Genomic DNA, 17,355 nt, shown 5'->3' with positions numbered 1-17,355 from the left:
AATGAAGATAATGGAAATAATGAAAGTGGATTTAACCTTTCGTAAATATTTAAAAAAATTAATAAAAAAAACACTATTTTTATTTATTATTGTTTTTTATTTTTAAGATAATTAATAAAAATAATAAAATAATAATAGTGATATAAAAATAATAATAATAATAATAATAATATTTAATTTTTTTCTTTTCTTTTCTTTTCTAAAATTTTAATATAATGATATTTTTAATAATTGATTTTGATGATTATATTACATTTTGTAAAATTGGGTGCTTAAATTTTAAATTTTGATATTTATTGCTCCATATAGAATGATCTATAAATTTATGTAAAATTTAAATAAGTTTAATATTAAACCATATATGGTTTTTACTTATCTTGGATTCTGCTATGAATTGAATTAATTTATTTTATTTTTTTTATTTTCTTTTTATTACCTTGGTATTAATTTAAGGTATCTATTATTAATTATTTATTTATAAATATATCTTACCCCCATCCCCCCACAAAATAATACGATTATTCACACAAAAAAAAAAAACACATTTATATTTAATTTTTTATAATAATTAAAAAATTTTATTTTTTTTAAAATTTTTTTGTAATTTTTTTATTAAATTAAAAAAAAATTCCAAAAGTTTAAATTAATTTTTTTTTTTCATTTGTGTGTATAAATAAAAAATTTATAGTTATAAACATTTAGTATTATTAAAGATTTAGTAATAATAACAAATATATAAATAAATAATATAAATAAATATAAAACTATAAATAAATATATAAATTAATAAATAAATAATATAAATAGGTAGAGAAATGAATGAGTCTTATAAGATTACAGAAAAAATTAATACAGTAGAAAATAAAGGTAATTATATTTTTATAGTATTTTTTTTAAATAATATAGATTTCATATTTTCATAATATTTAAAAGATTATAATCCAGTTTTTCACCATATACACACATTTATTAAAAAATAGTAATAATATTATAAATAAACTACACCACGCTATTTTTTTTTTCCCAGAGACAATGTTCACTGTTCATTATTTGTGTAAAAATTCTTGTTAATATTTTTTCTTTTTTTTTTTAGTTTTTTTAATTTTTTTTAATTTTTTTTTTTTTTTTGTACAAAAAATTACAATTCAATATTTGGATTAAATCAATCACAATCACATTCTATCTTTCGTTGTTGCTTTTTTTTTTTTTTTTTTTTTAAATTTTATTTTTTTATAATTTTTTTTTTTTCAAAAGAACAGAGTTTTTGAAAAAAAAATAAAAATAAAATTCAAAACAAATAAAATTTTTAAAATGATGGATATTTTATTTTTTATAATTTTTTTTCAATTTAAAATGTCAAATTTCTGTCATATTAAAGCTTTTTTTTTTTTTTTTTTTATTTTTTTTTTAGAAATTTAGACAGTGTAGTCTGAAAAATCTAATTTTTATATTAATAATCTTTAATTGCAACGTGTGGTTTGGTTCAGAATTGGAATGGTAAATTTTTTTTTACCTTGCCAAACCATTGCACCATTTCAATAATATAACATTAAAAAAACTCATTCTTGATAGAGCATTTTAAAAAAAACTAAAAAAAATAAAAAAACAATTATAATTTTTTTTATTTTATTTTTATTTAATTTTTTTTTTTTCAATTATATTTTAATATTTAAACAATTTTTTTTTTTTTTTTTTCTTTTTTTCTTTCCTTTTCTCTTTTCTCTTTTCTTTTTTCTCTTTTCTCTCTATTTTTTATTTAACAAATAATAATAAATAATAACAAATAATAATAATATTAATACAAATAATAATCCCCATAATTTAAATACATATTAATAAATATTGATATTATAATTTAATATGATGACTAATTTAGAAAATAATAATATTGAAAATAAAATCAATAAATTAAATATTAAAGATGAAGATAAAAAAATAGAATCTAATGGTAAAATAAAAGAAGAAAATAATAAAAATAAAAATAATGATAAAGAAGAAGAATCATCAAACTGTGAAATTAGTGACGATGAACACACAAACTCATCATCATCGACAGCAGCTATGGAATTACACAGATACAAAATATCACAAGAATGTCCAGTAGATTTCGAAGATGACTATGATGAAGAGTCATCATCATTTTATGAAGAGGACGAAGATAGTAGTGCCCAAGAGAATCCAGCCAACTTAATACCAAACCCAAATGATAAAAAAATTAAACCAAGAATTGGTAATAAGAAAAAAAAAGAATCAACAACCACCTCTACTACTAATAATGAATTTCCATCGAAAGAGTCCATTGATAAATTAAAATCAAAAGGTCCAATTCAAAATCCATTGGTTAAAAGTCAAGTTTTACAAGAATCCAATAACCAATCAGGGCTATTTTCACCAACAGAATTTGTAAAATCATCCACAGTTAGCCAAGCCAAGTCACCAGCACCAATTAAACTCTCATCAATGTTAGGTTTAAGCAGTTTAGGTACATCAAATTTATTATCAGTTCAGAATCCACAGCCAATTGAAGGAACTCAAGGAACTCTTAATAATTGGGATGCTCCACCTTTACATACAGTATTACCGGACCCATCCTATTGCCAAGATACAATCGATGATGAAGACAATTTTATTGTACCAACATCAAAATATTCATTTTTAGATATCAATAATCTATTCTCAAGCAATTATTTTATGGGTAGCAACAATTGTTTGACAACACCAACCAATTCTGATACCAATTCCCATTTCATCAAGAATAGTGGCAAAATCAATGACCCAACTAGCAGCACTGGTACAGTTACACCACCATTTTCAAACAATGAACCAATCTCAGAATCTGAAATTCCATTGGATGTTAAGGTTATGCAATTGTCTGGAAGTAGATTATTCTTTAATAGAGAACTTTCTGAACTTATTTACTTTTATCGTATTCTATACGAAGCTTATAATACAACCTATCCAATTTTAGAACGTGTACGTTTCATTGCTATCACCTCTCAAAATTTAGATATGTATTTTTGTAAGCGTGCTCTCAAATTAAGATTAGGTTATATTTCAACTAGAAAGACTTTGAAACCAGAAGAACGTTATATCAATTTGGTTTTAAACACAACCAGAAATCTTATTAATGAAATGTATAATCTCTATTGTAATATACTCCAACCAGAGTTAGCAAACAACAATGTATTCATTATCAAATACAACGAACTCACCGAGCCAGAAAAAGTTCAATTAAGAGCATTTTTCCTTCAACATGTTTTCCCATTGATGACTCCATTGGTTGTTGATGCAGGCCATCCATTCCCAAATCTCAGTAATCTTTCATTGAACATTGCAGCTCTTTTAAAACATGACGAAGATACTACTCGTTTCGTTCGTATCAAAGTTCCACAAAGAATTCCACGTTTTGTTCACATTAAGCAACGTTCACCATACTCTATTATTCCAATGGAAGAAATTATTTTAGCCAATTTAGATACCATTTTCCCAAATACTGAAATCGTTTCCAAAAGTCTTTTCAGAGTTACTCGTCATAATGATTTGAAATTAAATAATGAAGATCAAGCCAATGATTTATTAGAACTCATTAAAACCGAATTACATAAAAGAAGATTTGCCCCAATGGTTAGATTGGAAGTATCTCAAAATATGCCTCCAGAAATTTTAGACATGCTAAAAACTCAATTAGCATTAGATGAATATGACGTTTATTCAATTAATGGTCCATTAGGTATTACCGATTTATTTGAATTATGTAAATTAAATTTACCACATTTAAAGGTACGTAGAATCAAATCAAATCACCAGAATATAAATAAATTAATATTAATATTAAAATTTTTTTTAGTTCCAACCATGGGTACCACATATACCTCAAAAATTAGTAAATTTAGCAAGATATCCATCAGAAGATATATTTAGTGTTATTAGAAAGGGAGAATTTTTAGTTAATTTACCATATCTCAGTTTTAATAGTAGTGTTCAATTCTTTATTGAAAGTGCAGTTAAAGATCCAAAAGTATTAGCTATCAAGATTGCAATTTACAGAACCAATTCCAACTCTCAATTAATTCGTGCACTCTGCGAAGCTGCATCCCACAAGGAAGTTATGGCATTAATTGATTTGAAAGCATCTGGTGATGAAGAACAAAATACTAAATTTGCTCGTTTATTAGAACAAGCTGGTTGTCATGTCAGTTATGGTTTAGTAGGTTTAAAGACTCACTCTAAAATAGCAATGGTTGTTCGTGAAGAAGAAAATGGTCTTAGAGAGTATCTCCATATCTCTACTGGTAACTATAATGCTAGTACTGCCGATGTTTATGCTGATATTGGCTTGTTCAGTTGCGATCCAGAACTAGGTGAAGATATGTGTAATCTTTTCAATTATTTAACTGGCTATAGTAGAATTACATCATTCAAGAAATTGGTTATTGCTCCAATGAATATGAGATCAACTTTAATCCAATTAATTGATAATGAAGCCAAAAACGCCAGAGAAGGTAAAGAAGCAACCATCAATGCTGTAATGAACGGTTTGGATGATAAGAGAATTGTCAATGCTTTATATCAAGCAAGTATTGCTGGTGTTAAAATCACATTAGTTGTTAGAGGTCGTTGCAGAATCTTACCAGGAATCAAACAAATCTCAGAAAACATTAGAGTTATATCTGTATTGGGCCGTTTCCTTGAGCATTCTAGAATTTATTGTTTCCACAACAATGGTAAACCAAAAGCCTACATTGCATCCGCTGATTGGCTCCATAGAAATCTTAAACGTAGAGTTGAAGTTTTAGTACCAGTAGAGGATCCAAACAACATCAAACAACTCTATGATATCATTAAAGTTTACGTTAACGACACTAATGCATGGGATATGTTACCAGATGGAAGATATAAAAAACGTTCAGTACCAATTGATGAAGATTCTCAATCATATTTCATGCGTCAAACTAATCAACAACATCCTGTAATTTGGACTAAATAAAATATCAAAAAATAAAATAATAAAAATAAAAATAAAAACAAAATAATATTATGTTATTATTAATATTTTTAAAAAAAAAATTTTTAGATTTGATTATTTGTTTTTTTACATTTAATTTTAAATTTTTATAACCCTAAAATGTTTGATAAAAAAACCAATCAAAAAAAAAAGATTTTTTTTAATATTTTTTTTTAAAAATTTTTTATTTTTTAATTTTTTTACTTTTCACAATAAACAACAAATAATGAATAGTAATAATAATAATAATAATAATGATAATAAAAACAATGATATAGTAGTATACTATTATGATAAACTTTTTAAAAACAAACTATTAAAAAAAAACATAGATAGATATATAAAACTAAATAATGATTGGAGAACTAAAAGATTATCAAAAAATGAAACATTTAACAGATTAAAGTATGATTCAACTTATAAGTATATAGTAGTAGAGGATTTTTTCAAGTATGAGGAGTTTAGTAAATTTATTAAATTATTAGAATCAACAATAACATCAAACATTAATAATAAATTAATAGATAGTGGTAGTAATAATATAAAAAGTTTGTCATTTAGTAGATGTAAAATATCAGTTAAATTAAGCAAATTTATAGTTGCTCCGACTATAACTGAACTGGTATTAGGTGAAGGTGTAATTTTAGAGTTAGAGGATTCAGCACCTCTATTTAAAAAGATTTTTGGTCGTGACAAGTCACTAATAAAACAAACACCATTTACAAACTTAATCACATTGGATCTAGGTATTTACAACGAACATGTTTTAAGAGGTGGCTTTTTAGAGAGTGCTACACATTTGAAAAAATTGGTATTCCGTAACATGTTTACTGGATCAATTACCAAAGGAATGATACCAGATCAGGTAGAGTCGTTAGAATTCAAAACTGGGTATAATTTTACCGAAATTTATTTTCCACCACAACTAAAAGAACTGTCATTCATTGGAAAACCAAATTATACTGTAGGTTTCTATACCAAGATTTTAAACTTTGTTCCAAACAGCTTAACATCTTTATATTTAGAACACTGTGGCTCGACAGATTTTGTTGAAATTAGAAGCCTAGTCAATTCACTAAAGAAACTTACAATAATACTCAACAGAATGATTCCACCAACTTTTAATATTTTGATGCGAAGCTTGTACCATAACAACAACTATTATTTTCAAGATAAAAGAATATCAGTAAACACCAATACCTCTCCTACATTACAAGAATACCCTATACCACCACCACAACAACAACCTACAAATTCCTACAAATCAAAAATACCACCGCCATCACTTACACATTTAAATCTGACCTTTGGTGGTAATCTCCACTATGGAAACCCTGACGAACTTCCATCAAGCCTTTTAGAACTAACTCTTCCCTATAATTTAATTACCTGGGTTAGTGATGTTAAAAAAGGATATCCAGGATCAATTACTGCTTTTAGTGGGACTCTATCACATCTATCCACCAAATTTGAAAATCCAGACAACATTATATCGCTCAGTTTAATTGTAACATTAGAATATACAATAGATGATCCCTCAACTACTGCTATAAGTGCCCACAATATACCATCCCAAATGAAGCATTTTATCCACTACAGTAGTGCTCATAAAGAAAATAATGATAAACTAATTAACAAGTTTAAAAATTTAAAATCACTTAAACTCATTTTCGAATACCCAGATTTAATAACCAAAATACCACCACATATCGAATCACTTGAATTAAAATTCAAAAAACCTATAAAACACCAATTTTCATTTGATCTCAATTTGATAGAACTGACAAGTTTAACATCATTGAAATTGGACGAGTTATATTCATTCCTTTTATTTGAAAAACTAAATCAATCAAGCAACTCTACCTTAATTACAGAATCTCCATTTTCCTCAAATGTACGATTATTAGATTTAACCTTTGGCGCCAAATTTGCAAGTGCCAACATCGCACTAGATCGATCTTTCTTTAACTCAGTTAATATATTAATTATAAGAGGTGAATGTAAACCTAACATCAAATCCATTCCAAATTCACTAGAGCTTATATTCATTCAAGACTCTAGTCCTATACTAGATGATGAGAAATTCTATAGTAAATACCATCCAATTATTAGAACATTTAATACTATAGACGAAAAAATCATATTTAATAAATTAAAGAATCAACTAAATCATTTGTATTATTAAAAAAATAAAAATAAAAAATTGTAGTTTATTTATATCCTTGTAACTTTAAAAAAGAAAAGAGAATAAAAAGCCTTGATAAAGAGAAAACTGTGGTAAGGGGCCCTATGGAAGAAAAAACTTGCAAAAGCCTCAAAAACCAAATAGCCTATTAATAATAAATTTAATAATAACTTTGAATCTTGATATTGCTTTGGAAGTTGATTTTGCTCTTGGTTTTTAGTTGTTTTTGATGTTGTTGGGGATTCGATTAAATATTTGTTATTGTTTACTATATATAAATATATACATGTGTTTAATGCAAACTGCTCTAATAATTTAATATTATTATCGAGTGCATTAAAAGTGTACACCCAATTAAACTCGACACCAAGTGTATTGAATAATGGCAAAAACTGCGTTAACAGAGAACCCACTGTAAACCATCCCAATGTAAACCCTAAAACTATAATTTTATGCTTTGAAATATTGGCTTTATTCTTTTCCTTTAACAAATACCTTAATGTAAAATAAACTATAATAATTTCACTAATCATACCAACTATTTTAATAATTTCCTATAAATACAAATAATATTAATATTAATTTTTTTGTATTGATTATTATCATTATTATAAAGTGATTTATATTTTTTTATCTTACTTGAACAGGATCATAAATCTCCATATCAAAAAATGGATAAAATGAACCTAGTATGAATAGTTTAGCAATCTGCCATCCTAGATTACTTAAAAACCCGAATAAAAAATAATGACCATATTTAACTTGACTCCTAATTATATAAATAAATAATTAGTAATATATTTTTTATTTTTTTTTTTAATTAGCTGATTCTTACAAAACTGAAGCATTAGCTACTACAAATATTGGCCCAAATATTAACAAGGCACAACTTGTAAATATTAAAAAAGTCATTATTACTAAATAACAAATATTGTTATTGCTTTATTCTTTGTTATCTATTGCTGAATGAACATCAAATATTTAGATGGATTAAAATAATTAAATAAAAATAAAAAAATAAATTTCACATTTTCACACAATTAAATTAATTTAAAAATTAAAATAAATAAAAAAAAATAAAATTTTTTTTGAAACTATTTTTTTTTTTTTTTTTTTATAATTATTTATAAATAAAATAAAAAAACTCTTTCGAAATTAAAGAATGCATATGCATATTTTATTTACTATTAATTTATTTAAATATTGTAATTATTTTTTTTTTGTTTTTTTTTTTTATTTTTTTTATTTTTTTTTCGTTCTTTGGAAAATTTATAAATTAAAATTTTTTTTTTTTTTTTTTTTTAATTTTTTTTTTTTTATTTTTAACTTTATTTATTTTAATTTTTATAAATATTATTTTAAATAAAAGTAATAAATAAATAATTAAACAATGGTTGAAGAAACATTGGTTAATAATAATAGTTCACTTTATGGGGATGATGATGAAGATTCATTTTTCAGAGAAATTAAAGAAATTTCAAGAGGTAGACCTAAAACTAGAGATGAAATCTCTATAAATGATAGAAGTAGATTATCAAGATGGGATTCAACTCCTTCCATGGATTCATCACCATTTTCATCAATATTTAAAACATTACCACCAGGTTTAACAGATGAACAAATTTCAGCATTAATATGTAAGTATTAATTTAAATCAATATATATTCATTTTCATCCCTATTAACAACATAATATTACTCTTATAAAAAGTACGTTTAAGAATTGATGAGATTACAAAAAAAGTTACAATTGGACCAATAGAAATTACAGACAGAGATAGAGATAGATCACCTTCACCACCACCAATTTATGATAGCAATGGTAAAAGATCTAATACTAGAGAACAAAGAATTAAAGATAAATTACAAAAAGAAAGACATCACTTAATTGTTACAGCACAAAGAATTAGTCCAACCTATAAACCACCATCAGATTATCAACCACCCAATGAAAAAAAGATTAGAAAGATTTATATTCCAATTAAAGATCATCCAGAATATAATTTTATTGGTTTAATCATTGGTCCAAGAGGTAATACACAAAAACGTATGGAAAAAGAGAGTGGTGCTAAAATTGCAATTCGTGGTAAAGGTTCATCACGTGATGGTAAATCAACTAAAATACAGTTTCAAGAGAATGACGAACTTCATGTTCTTTTAACTGCAGATACAACTGATCAATTAGATAAAGCTGAAGTATTAGTTAGAGAATTTCTCGTCCCTGTTGAAGAGGGTAAAAACGAACATAAACGTCAACAACTACGTGAATTGGCCGAAATGAATGGCACACTCAGAGAACGTCCTGCATACATGGGAAATCGTAGTTGGACCCCTGTTGATATTAAATGTTCCCATTGTGGTGAAACTACCCATCCCTCCTCTGATTGCCCATTACGTACAAATGAATCAAATCAACAATACATTGAAACCGAATATCAAAAATTCATTGACGAGATGTCAAATGCCTTGGGTTTTGATATTAATCAATCAAATGTAGAACCACCACCACAACAACAGAATAACAATGGATATGATCAAGGTCATTATAATCGTAATAGTAACGAAAATTTAGGCGATATGGATGAATCACCACCACACCATCAACAACAATATCAAGGTAGCAATCAGCCACCCTATCAACAACAGTGGAGCAATAACAATAATGGATATAATAACAACTATAGCAATAATGTAAGATCTCACCACAGCAAAAGATTTATCAACAATTTTAAAAAATTAAAAACCTCATTTTATTAATTATCTTTATCTTTTTTTAATACAGAGCCAACAACAGCAACAACCTTTTTATAATAATCAAAATAGCTCACCCTATGGCCCTCCAAGAAATTACTAAAAAAAAAAAAAAAAAAAAAACGAATTGTTGTGATATATCAAATTTTTATATAATATAAAAATATTTAATAATTAAATAATTAATAAACAAAGTACTAACCCAAAACAAATAAATAAATAATAAAAATATAAAATATAATTAATATATATGTATTTTATAAAAAAAAAAAAAAAGAAAAGTTATTTTTTAATTATTTATTTTTTATTTAATTTTATTTTTATCTTTTTTTTTTTTTTCCACAAAGGGCACTAATCTTTTTTGAAAAAAAAATAAAACCATAATATTAATTAATCTTTTCTTGCATTAATTTTATCAATTATATGTTGTAATGGGGCCATTTCTTTTTTATCAACCAAATTATATTCTTTTATAAATAAATAAAAATGCTAAATTAAAAGATTAAACATTAGTATGAGTGGGAGTGGGTGGATTATAAATAAATATAGCTATAATAATTACTCTAAAACATGTATTTAAATGAGCCTCAACGCCTAAAGGTCCAACCCTGTCCATATGAGAATAATAAATATGTGCATAAACTCTAAATAAACGTTTGAAAATTGCTTTAATTGTTGGTAAAAAGTTTTTTGGCATTTCATCTGAAAATTTGCTCGGGAAAATCTCTTCGTCGTCGAGTGTATTCTGAATCCATGTCATTAAATAATCAACATAAACAGGTGCTGATACTCTAATTGGTTTTTTAATATCTTTACCATCTGCCCATAAAAATTCGTATTGTGGCCCTGCTGACATGACTGGACAAACCTTTGGTGTGCAAAACTCTGTAATAGATCCATATAATAAATTTGATTGATTAAAAAAATCAATTGCTAAAAAAAAAAGAATGTTAATATCTATACATATATATTTGTATTTTGTTATTATACATACTATTTACAGATAACCATTCTTGTAATGATTCATCTGGTGGTAATTTAATAGCATCAGTGAGATCACCTGAACCTAAAGTTTCTTTAATTTTTTGGTGTAACTCATACTGTTTTGTTCCTTTTTTAATTGATTTCTTAGGTTTGAATGTTTGAGCCTTTGATCCACTAGAGTAATATAAAATATAAATTTGTTAGTGGTTTTGATTTTTATTATAATAGTTTATTATTGGGGAAAAGTGAAGATAACATACAATATTTTAAACATCTTGATTTATTGTGTGTGTGTGCAAAATTAAATTTTTAATTTTTTAATTTTTTTTTTTTTTTTCTATGTACAGTTTGTTATTATTGTTTTATTTGAAGATGGAATTTGTGATTGTGCAAATGCAATGTGACTGATTAAAATTACAATTTATATTGATTATATATTACAAGATATAAAAAGAAATAAATAAAATAAAATATTAATGTACAAAAAAAAATAAAAAGTAAAAAAATTTATCAAGTGTATATAAAATTTATTTAATATCAATTTTTTCAATTAAAATTAAAACACAAAATACAACACCACAAAACCAATTTGTTTAAAGAAATTTTTATAAAAAATAAAATAAAAATAAAATAAAAAATAAAAAAAAAATAAAAAAAAATTTATAAAAATCTTTTTTTTTTTTTTTTTTTTTTTTATCATTAAAAAAAAATTACTCCACTTTCTGATACCTTACATCATTTTTATTATTATTTTTTTTATTTTTTTGAAGAATTATATTTATTTTAATTTCAGATTAACAATAATTACAATACCAATAATTACCTTTTTTAAAAAAAAAATTTTATCAAAAACCATATATATACCACACACCACAAAAATAATTATGGAAAAAATTTTGGTGAATGTGTTTTAATATTAATAAATATTTTTATTTTAATATTGTGATTCGAAACCAAACTTTATTGATTGATTTTTTTTTTTTTTTTGGTTTTTTAAAAAACTATATATATTATTATTATTATTGTTATTATTTTTAACCCATTAATTGACGAGCTTTTTCGTAAAGTACAAAACAAGCAGCATTAGCTGGAATAGATCTAATGAAACATGGAGTAAAACCTTTGTAGAAACCAGCAATACCTTGTTGTTTATAAATTTTTTGAGCACAATCAAGCATATTTGAATATTTACGTTGTGATTTAATAATTGAATCGGTTTGCATAGTTGATTTAACAACATCAGCTGGATAAGATAAGGTCCAATATGAGACACCACCAGCACCACCTGCTGCCATAATTTGTAATGATGATAATTGATCAACATTAATATTGTTTGCTGTAGCAAAAACCTTTCTAACATATTCTATTTAATTAAACGGTGTGTTAATTTTAAAAAAAAACTAATCATTAAAACAAGAAAACTAAATTAAAACATACCATAAGCACCAAAATAAAAAGCATTTGCTGGAATATCTCTGACAAATGTAGCACCAAGACCTTGGAAAACACCTCTAACACCACCGATTTTCCAAATTTGTCTAGCACAGTCAGATGTACTAGAAAATTGTTTTTTTTCACCACTTTGAACTTGCATTTGTGATTTAAAAAGATCGACTGGTGAATCGACAAATGAAATAGCAACACCAGCTAAAGCACCAGCAGCAGTAAAACCTCCGATTGAAAGTTGCTTGGTTGGATCTAAAGATTGAATAACAGTTTTAGCTTGACCGTATGCTAAAAACATTACTGAATTCATAATACTTAAACCAACCAATGGTGATGCAACACCTTTATATAAACCCATAAACTATAAAACAAAATAAATAACTAGACATTAGTATATTTATTTTTGAATCTAAATGGTATGGTATGGTATGATTTTTTTGTATACTTACACCTTCTTGTTGAATAGTCTTTCTTAAACAATCCATAGTACCAGAGTAAATTGGGTTACCAACTGGTTGGGTTTGTAAACGAACCTTGATGGTATCTAATGGATGGCCAGTAAATACTTGACCAATACCACCGACTGAACCAGCAACGATATCTTTAAGTGCAATAACGAGTTGTGAATCTTTATTGTTACCTGACATTTTTATTGTATATATTTATTAATATTATTTTTTATTGTTAAATGGGTAATTATAAACTATAATTTAATTAAATAAAGAATACTAAATTAAAAACTCTATATTATTTTAATACTAAATTATTGTAACAATTTAAAATTATATTAATATGAAATACACAATCCAAAAAAAAATTTTAAAAAAAAAAATATTTTTTTTTAAAAAAAAAAAAAAATCGAAATAATATTTTTTTTAATTTCACACATTTATAAAAAAAGGATATATATATCTAAAAACCATTTGTTTTAAACAAATGTGATATCATTTAAAAAAAACCTCTATTTTTATTCATTTTATTACAACTTAAATATGTTAAATTTAATTTATATTATTAAAAAAATAAAATTAATTATTAAAAAAAAATAAATAAAAAATTAAGGGAAAACTTTCTTAAAACTTTAATAAATTTAAAGAAAAAAGGAAAAAATTAACTTATTTTAATTTATTAAAAATAAATAACAAATTGATTTAAATAAATGAATGTAAACCATACACGCTATCAAGGTCTCGGTTGTTTGTTACGTTTGTTTTTTAAAAAATTTAAAAAAATAAAAATAAAAATTAAATAAATTTTTTTTTTTTTTTTAATTTTTTTTTTTTAAATTTTTTTTAAAAATTTTTTTTTTTTTTTTTTTTCTTTTTTTCTTTTTTTTAACATACATAGTTGTTTCCCTTTGAAATAAAATTATTTATATATATTCATATTTTTGTTAATATTTCGATATTTTCATTTATATTTTGTGTATAATTTTTTTATTATCATTCTATAAAAAAAAAAAACAAAAAAAAAAAATAGAAAACTAAAAAAAAAAAAAAAACAAATACATCAAATACTTTTTTTTTTAATTCCCTAAAAAAAAACCATAAAATGACATCTTCATTTACTCCAATTTCTTCATCCCTCTACGTTGGTGATTTATTACCGTAAGTTTCATTAAAACAAATATATTAACAGTTTAAAATTGAATATAGATATTTTTTAGATAAGAAAAAAGAAATTTAGAAAAAAAAAAGTGTGTGTTTTATTTTTATTTTTTTTGGTGTAAATAGCAATATAGCAATAACAATGATATTAAATAGAAATAACAGCAATAGTACAATATTCAATTATCAACATAAAAACTCAAATCTATATTTTTTCTCAACAAATAAAAAATAAAAATAAAAAAAAATAAATAAAAAATCCTCAATATTTTTTTAAATATAATAATAACAACTTCGATAATAATAATAACAACATTGGATAACTTTGCAAAATTTAATAATTATATTTGTAGTTTTTTTTTTTTGTTAAAACACACACCATACTTTTTTTTAAAAAAACGAAAAAAATTTTCACACAAAATTTTTTATTTTTTTTTTTTATTTTTTATTTTTTTTATATAAATATTTTATTCTCTTAATTTAATAATTTATCAAAATATCAAATAAAAATAACTTTAAAAAAATCATTGTTATATTAATATTTTATTATTTTTTAAAATATTTTTAGAGAAGTTTCAGAACAAACTTTATTCGAAGTTTTCAATCAAGTTGGTTTAGTTTCAAACATCAGAGTTTGTCGTGATACCAATACTCGTCGTTCATTATCATATGCCTACGTTAACTACTACAACGCTGCTGATGCCGAACGTGCTTTAGATACTTTAAACAATACTCCAATTAGAGGCAAACCATGTCGTATTATGTGGAGTCAACGTGATCCATCACTCCGTAAATCAGGTGTTGGTAATGTTTTCATCAAGAACCTCGACAAAGGCATTGACCACAAAGCTCTCTATGATACATTCTCTGCTTTTGGTAATATCTTATCATGCAAAGTTGTCACTGATGATAACAACTCAAGCAAAGGTTTTGGTTTTGTTCACTATGAAAGCCAAGATTCAGCTGATAAAGCCATTGCTAAAGTTAATGGTATGATGATCAATGGTCAAAAAGTATTTGTTGGTCCATTCAAATCAAGCAAAGAACGTGGTCAACCAACTGAAATCAAATTCACCAATGTTTTCTTCAAGAATCTCGCTGAAGACGTCACCTCCGATCAATTAAAAGAACTCTTAGCCCCATACGGTACCATCACCAACGTTGCTATCATGTTAGACGAAAAGACCGGTAAAAGTAAAGGTTTTGCTTTTGCTAACTTTGAATCAGCTGATGCTGCTAAGAACGTTGTTGAAATCGAAAACGGTAAAGTTTTCCACGGTAAACCACTCTATGCTGGTCGTGCTCAAAAGAAAATCGAACGTGAAGCTGAACTCAAACATACCTTTGAAACCAAATACCAAGGTGTCAACCTTTACATCAAGAACATTGATGACAGCATCGATAATGACAAATTAAGAGAAGTTTTCTCCCAATTTGGTACCATCACCTCAGCTGTTGTCATGAAAGACGACAAAGCCACCACCTCAAAAGGTTTTGGTTTCGTTTGTTACACTTCACCAGATGAAGCTACTCGTGCTGTCACCGAAATGAACGGTCGTATGATTGGTACCAAACCATTATACGTCGCTCTTGCCCAACGTAAAGATATCCGTCGTGCTCAACTCGAAATGCAACATCAACAAAAATTCAAAGCTGGTATGCGTCAAACTATGGCTCCAGCTTACAGCGGTGGTCCAGTCTTCTTCACCCCAGCTCCAGTCACCCCAGCTGTTGTCTACCAACAAATGATGCCACGTCCACGTAACTGGAATGGTGCCCCAGTCGGTGTCCCAGGTAACCAATACGGTATGAATTACGTCCGTGGTGGTGGTCAACCAAGACCAAACGGTCAACGTCCAACTGGTCCACGTCCAAACGGTCAACGTCCAGACTCTGCTCAACCAATTGCCACCCAACAACCAGCTGTTGATCAAGCTACTCAACAACCACAAGCTGCCTCTGGTGCCTCACAAGAAGCTGCCCCAACTCTTTCATCAATCTTAGCCCTCCCAACTCGTGACCAACAAAATGTTGCTCTTGGTGAACTCCTCTACCCATTAATTCACAACTCACAACCAGAATTAGCTGGTAAAATCACTGGTATGTTATTAGACTCCCTTCCAGTTGAAGAATTATTCGCTCTCACCCAAAGATCCGATTTATTAAATGAAAAAATTAAAGAAGCCATCGACGTTTTAAATGCTAACTAAACTATTATTTCTCGCTATACAAATAATAATTTAAATTTTTTTCAATAAAAAAAAAACAACAAAAAAAAAAAAAAAAAAAATATTTAAAAAATATAATTATTTATTTTCTTAAAACGTATATTTTATTTTTATATTTAATTTTGAAAAGAAATAAAAAGAAACACGGATAAAGTTTCTTGAGTTCAGTATTTTATGATTAAAATATTATTTAATTTTATTATTGCTTTTATTTTAATAAATTAAAAAGTAAAAACGAGCAACTAATTTGATGAATTTCCATTAATAAAAATAATTTTTTTTTTTTTCATCGTTTTTTAACAAAATTCGTTTTTTTTATTTTTTTATTTTTTTTTTATTTATTTTTTTTTAAAATTTTTTTTTTTCCCATAAAGTTTGTTTTTATGGGGGACCTTCATATTTTTGTGACCACAAAAGTTATTAATCATGTCTCTCTTTGGTTAATGCTTCATCACATTAACTGCGGTCAGAACGAAGCACTAGAATAATATTTCACAATAAGAGTGTAATTTCAATATGACAGAGACCAGACTCAATAGTAGATCGCGTATTAAGTTATGCTGAACCTTAAGATAGGATTTCTCAAAATGGCGCTGTATATAGTCAGGTTGTACTTGTCTATAAATTCCAGCTGTCATTACAAACCGTCCATCTACATTTTTTTATATAAAATTTAAAGAAAAGAACATTAAAATAAAAATATTTTTGTTGTTAAAATCATTTTTACTCACGTAAGCATAAATTTCACAATAAAAATTACTAATAATTTAATGTATAGTCGCAGGTTTTGAAAACCGAATCACACACGAATTGATGTTACTTTGCCCAACTTGTATGCAGTGTGGTAAATCTCATAAGTATAAAAACACATACCAAAAACAAAACACAATAAAAATACAGATGAATTAATGTATCAAAATCATCTTCACTTTAAAAAAAAAAAATTAAAAATTAATGATAAAAATCATTTTATCCATTTTTTAAAAAAAAAAAAAACATTGTTTATTAAATTTAAAATGATTGTTTATTTTTTTATAATTAAATAAAATTAAAATTATAATAAAAAAAAAAACAGTGTTTAATTTTTTTTTATATAGTTAATATCTTTATTTTTTTCTTTGATGACGATTGGTGGTTTTTGATTTCAAAG

At 25.4% G+C, this 17,355-nt stretch overlaps 8 protein-coding genes across 8 annotated transcripts; 4 read left to right on the top strand and 4 right to left on the bottom strand.

Moving 5' to 3' along the window:
• Positions 1-1,872: 1,872 nt before the first annotated feature.
• On the top strand, positions 1,873-5,057 carry DICPUDRAFT_45674 (uncharacterized protein). The gene is made up of 2 exons (XM_003284693.1): positions 1,873-3,780; positions 3,848-5,057. The coding sequence occupies exons 1-2, from the start codon at positions 2,062-2,064 to the stop codon at positions 4,985-4,987; spliced, it is 2,859 nt and encodes a 952-aa protein (XP_003284741.1). The 5' UTR covers positions 1,873-2,061; the 3' UTR covers positions 4,988-5,057.
• Positions 5,058-5,231: 174 nt separating this feature from the next.
• DICPUDRAFT_75674 (uncharacterized protein) lies at positions 5,232-7,190 on the top strand (the record flags this gene model as incomplete). Its single annotated transcript, XM_003284692.1, has 1 exon — positions 5,232-7,190. One exon carries the CDS (start codon positions 5,232-5,234, stop codon positions 7,188-7,190), a length of 1,959 nt encoding a protein of 652 aa, XP_003284740.1.
• A 29-nt stretch (positions 7,191-7,219) lies between these two features.
• DICPUDRAFT_75673 (uncharacterized protein) lies at positions 7,220-8,102 on the bottom strand (the record flags this gene model as incomplete). The annotated part of the gene is made up of 3 exons (XM_003284664.1): positions 7,220-7,744; positions 7,830-7,959; positions 8,026-8,102. 3 exons carry the CDS (start codon positions 8,100-8,102, stop codon positions 7,220-7,222), a joined length of 732 nt encoding a protein of 243 aa, XP_003284712.1.
• Positions 8,103-8,580: 478 nt separating this feature from the next.
• On the top strand, positions 8,581-10,043 carry DICPUDRAFT_148524 (uncharacterized protein; the record flags this gene model as incomplete). Its single annotated transcript, XM_003284691.1, has 3 exons — positions 8,581-8,827; positions 8,901-9,880; positions 9,972-10,043. 3 exons carry the CDS (start codon positions 8,581-8,583, stop codon positions 10,041-10,043), a joined length of 1,299 nt encoding a protein of 432 aa, XP_003284739.1.
• Positions 10,044-10,330: 287 nt separating this feature from the next.
• Positions 10,331-11,198, bottom strand: DICPUDRAFT_86390 (uncharacterized protein; the record flags this gene model as incomplete). The annotated part of the gene is made up of 4 exons (XM_003284663.1): positions 10,331-10,429; positions 10,503-10,873; positions 10,935-11,098; positions 11,185-11,198. 4 exons carry the CDS (start codon positions 11,196-11,198, stop codon positions 10,331-10,333), a joined length of 648 nt encoding a protein of 215 aa, XP_003284711.1.
• A 760-nt stretch (positions 11,199-11,958) lies between these two features.
• Positions 11,959-13,017, bottom strand: DICPUDRAFT_75670 (uncharacterized protein; the record flags this gene model as incomplete). Its single annotated transcript, XM_003284662.1, has 3 exons — positions 11,959-12,287; positions 12,362-12,731; positions 12,820-13,017. The coding sequence occupies 3 exons, from the start codon at positions 13,015-13,017 to the stop codon at positions 11,959-11,961; spliced, it is 897 nt and encodes a 298-aa protein (XP_003284710.1).
• Positions 13,018-13,716: 699 nt separating this feature from the next.
• DICPUDRAFT_53141 (RNA-binding region-containing protein (RNP-1)) lies at positions 13,717-16,272 on the top strand. Its single transcript, XM_003284690.1, has 2 exons — positions 13,717-13,977; positions 14,546-16,272. Exons 1-2 carry the CDS (start codon positions 13,922-13,924, stop codon positions 16,185-16,187), a joined length of 1,698 nt encoding a protein of 565 aa, XP_003284738.1. The 5' UTR covers positions 13,717-13,921; the 3' UTR covers positions 16,188-16,272.
• A 412-nt stretch (positions 16,273-16,684) lies between these two features.
• On the bottom strand, positions 16,685-16,843 carry DICPUDRAFT_148520 (uncharacterized protein; the record flags this gene model as incomplete). The annotated part of the gene is made up of 1 exon (XM_003284661.1): positions 16,685-16,843. The coding sequence occupies one exon, from the start codon at positions 16,841-16,843 to the stop codon at positions 16,685-16,687; it is 159 nt and encodes a 52-aa protein (XP_003284709.1).
• Between the last annotated feature and the right edge of the window lie 512 nt (positions 16,844-17,355).

Source organism: Dictyostelium purpureum (assembly GCF_000190715.1).
Source record: "Dictyostelium purpureum unplaced genomic scaffold DICPUscaffold_30, whole genome shotgun sequence".
Classification (NCBI taxonomy): domain Eukaryota; phylum Evosea; class Eumycetozoa; order Dictyosteliales; family Dictyosteliaceae; genus Dictyostelium; species Dictyostelium purpureum.
Note: the sequence above shows the minus strand (reverse complement) of the source record. Positions and strands in the feature narration are given on the sequence as shown.

Bases quoted from the DNA above. Each gene is read 5' to 3' on its own strand.
- DICPUDRAFT_53141 (XM_003284690.1), top strand. From the start codon at position 13,922: ATGACATCTTCATTTACTCCAATTTCTTCATCCCTCTACGTTGGTGAT. The intron at 13,978-14,545 runs GTAAGTTTCATT...AAATATTTTTAG, and splicing joins TACGTTGGTGATTTATTACC to AGAAGTTTCAGAACAAACTT.
- DICPUDRAFT_45674 (XM_003284693.1), top strand. From the start codon at position 2,062: ATGGAATTACACAGATACAAAATATCACAAGAATGTCCAGTAGATTTC. The intron at 3,781-3,847 runs GTACGTAGAATC...AATTTTTTTTAG, and splicing joins TAAATTTACCACATTTAAAG to TTCCAACCATGGGTACCACA.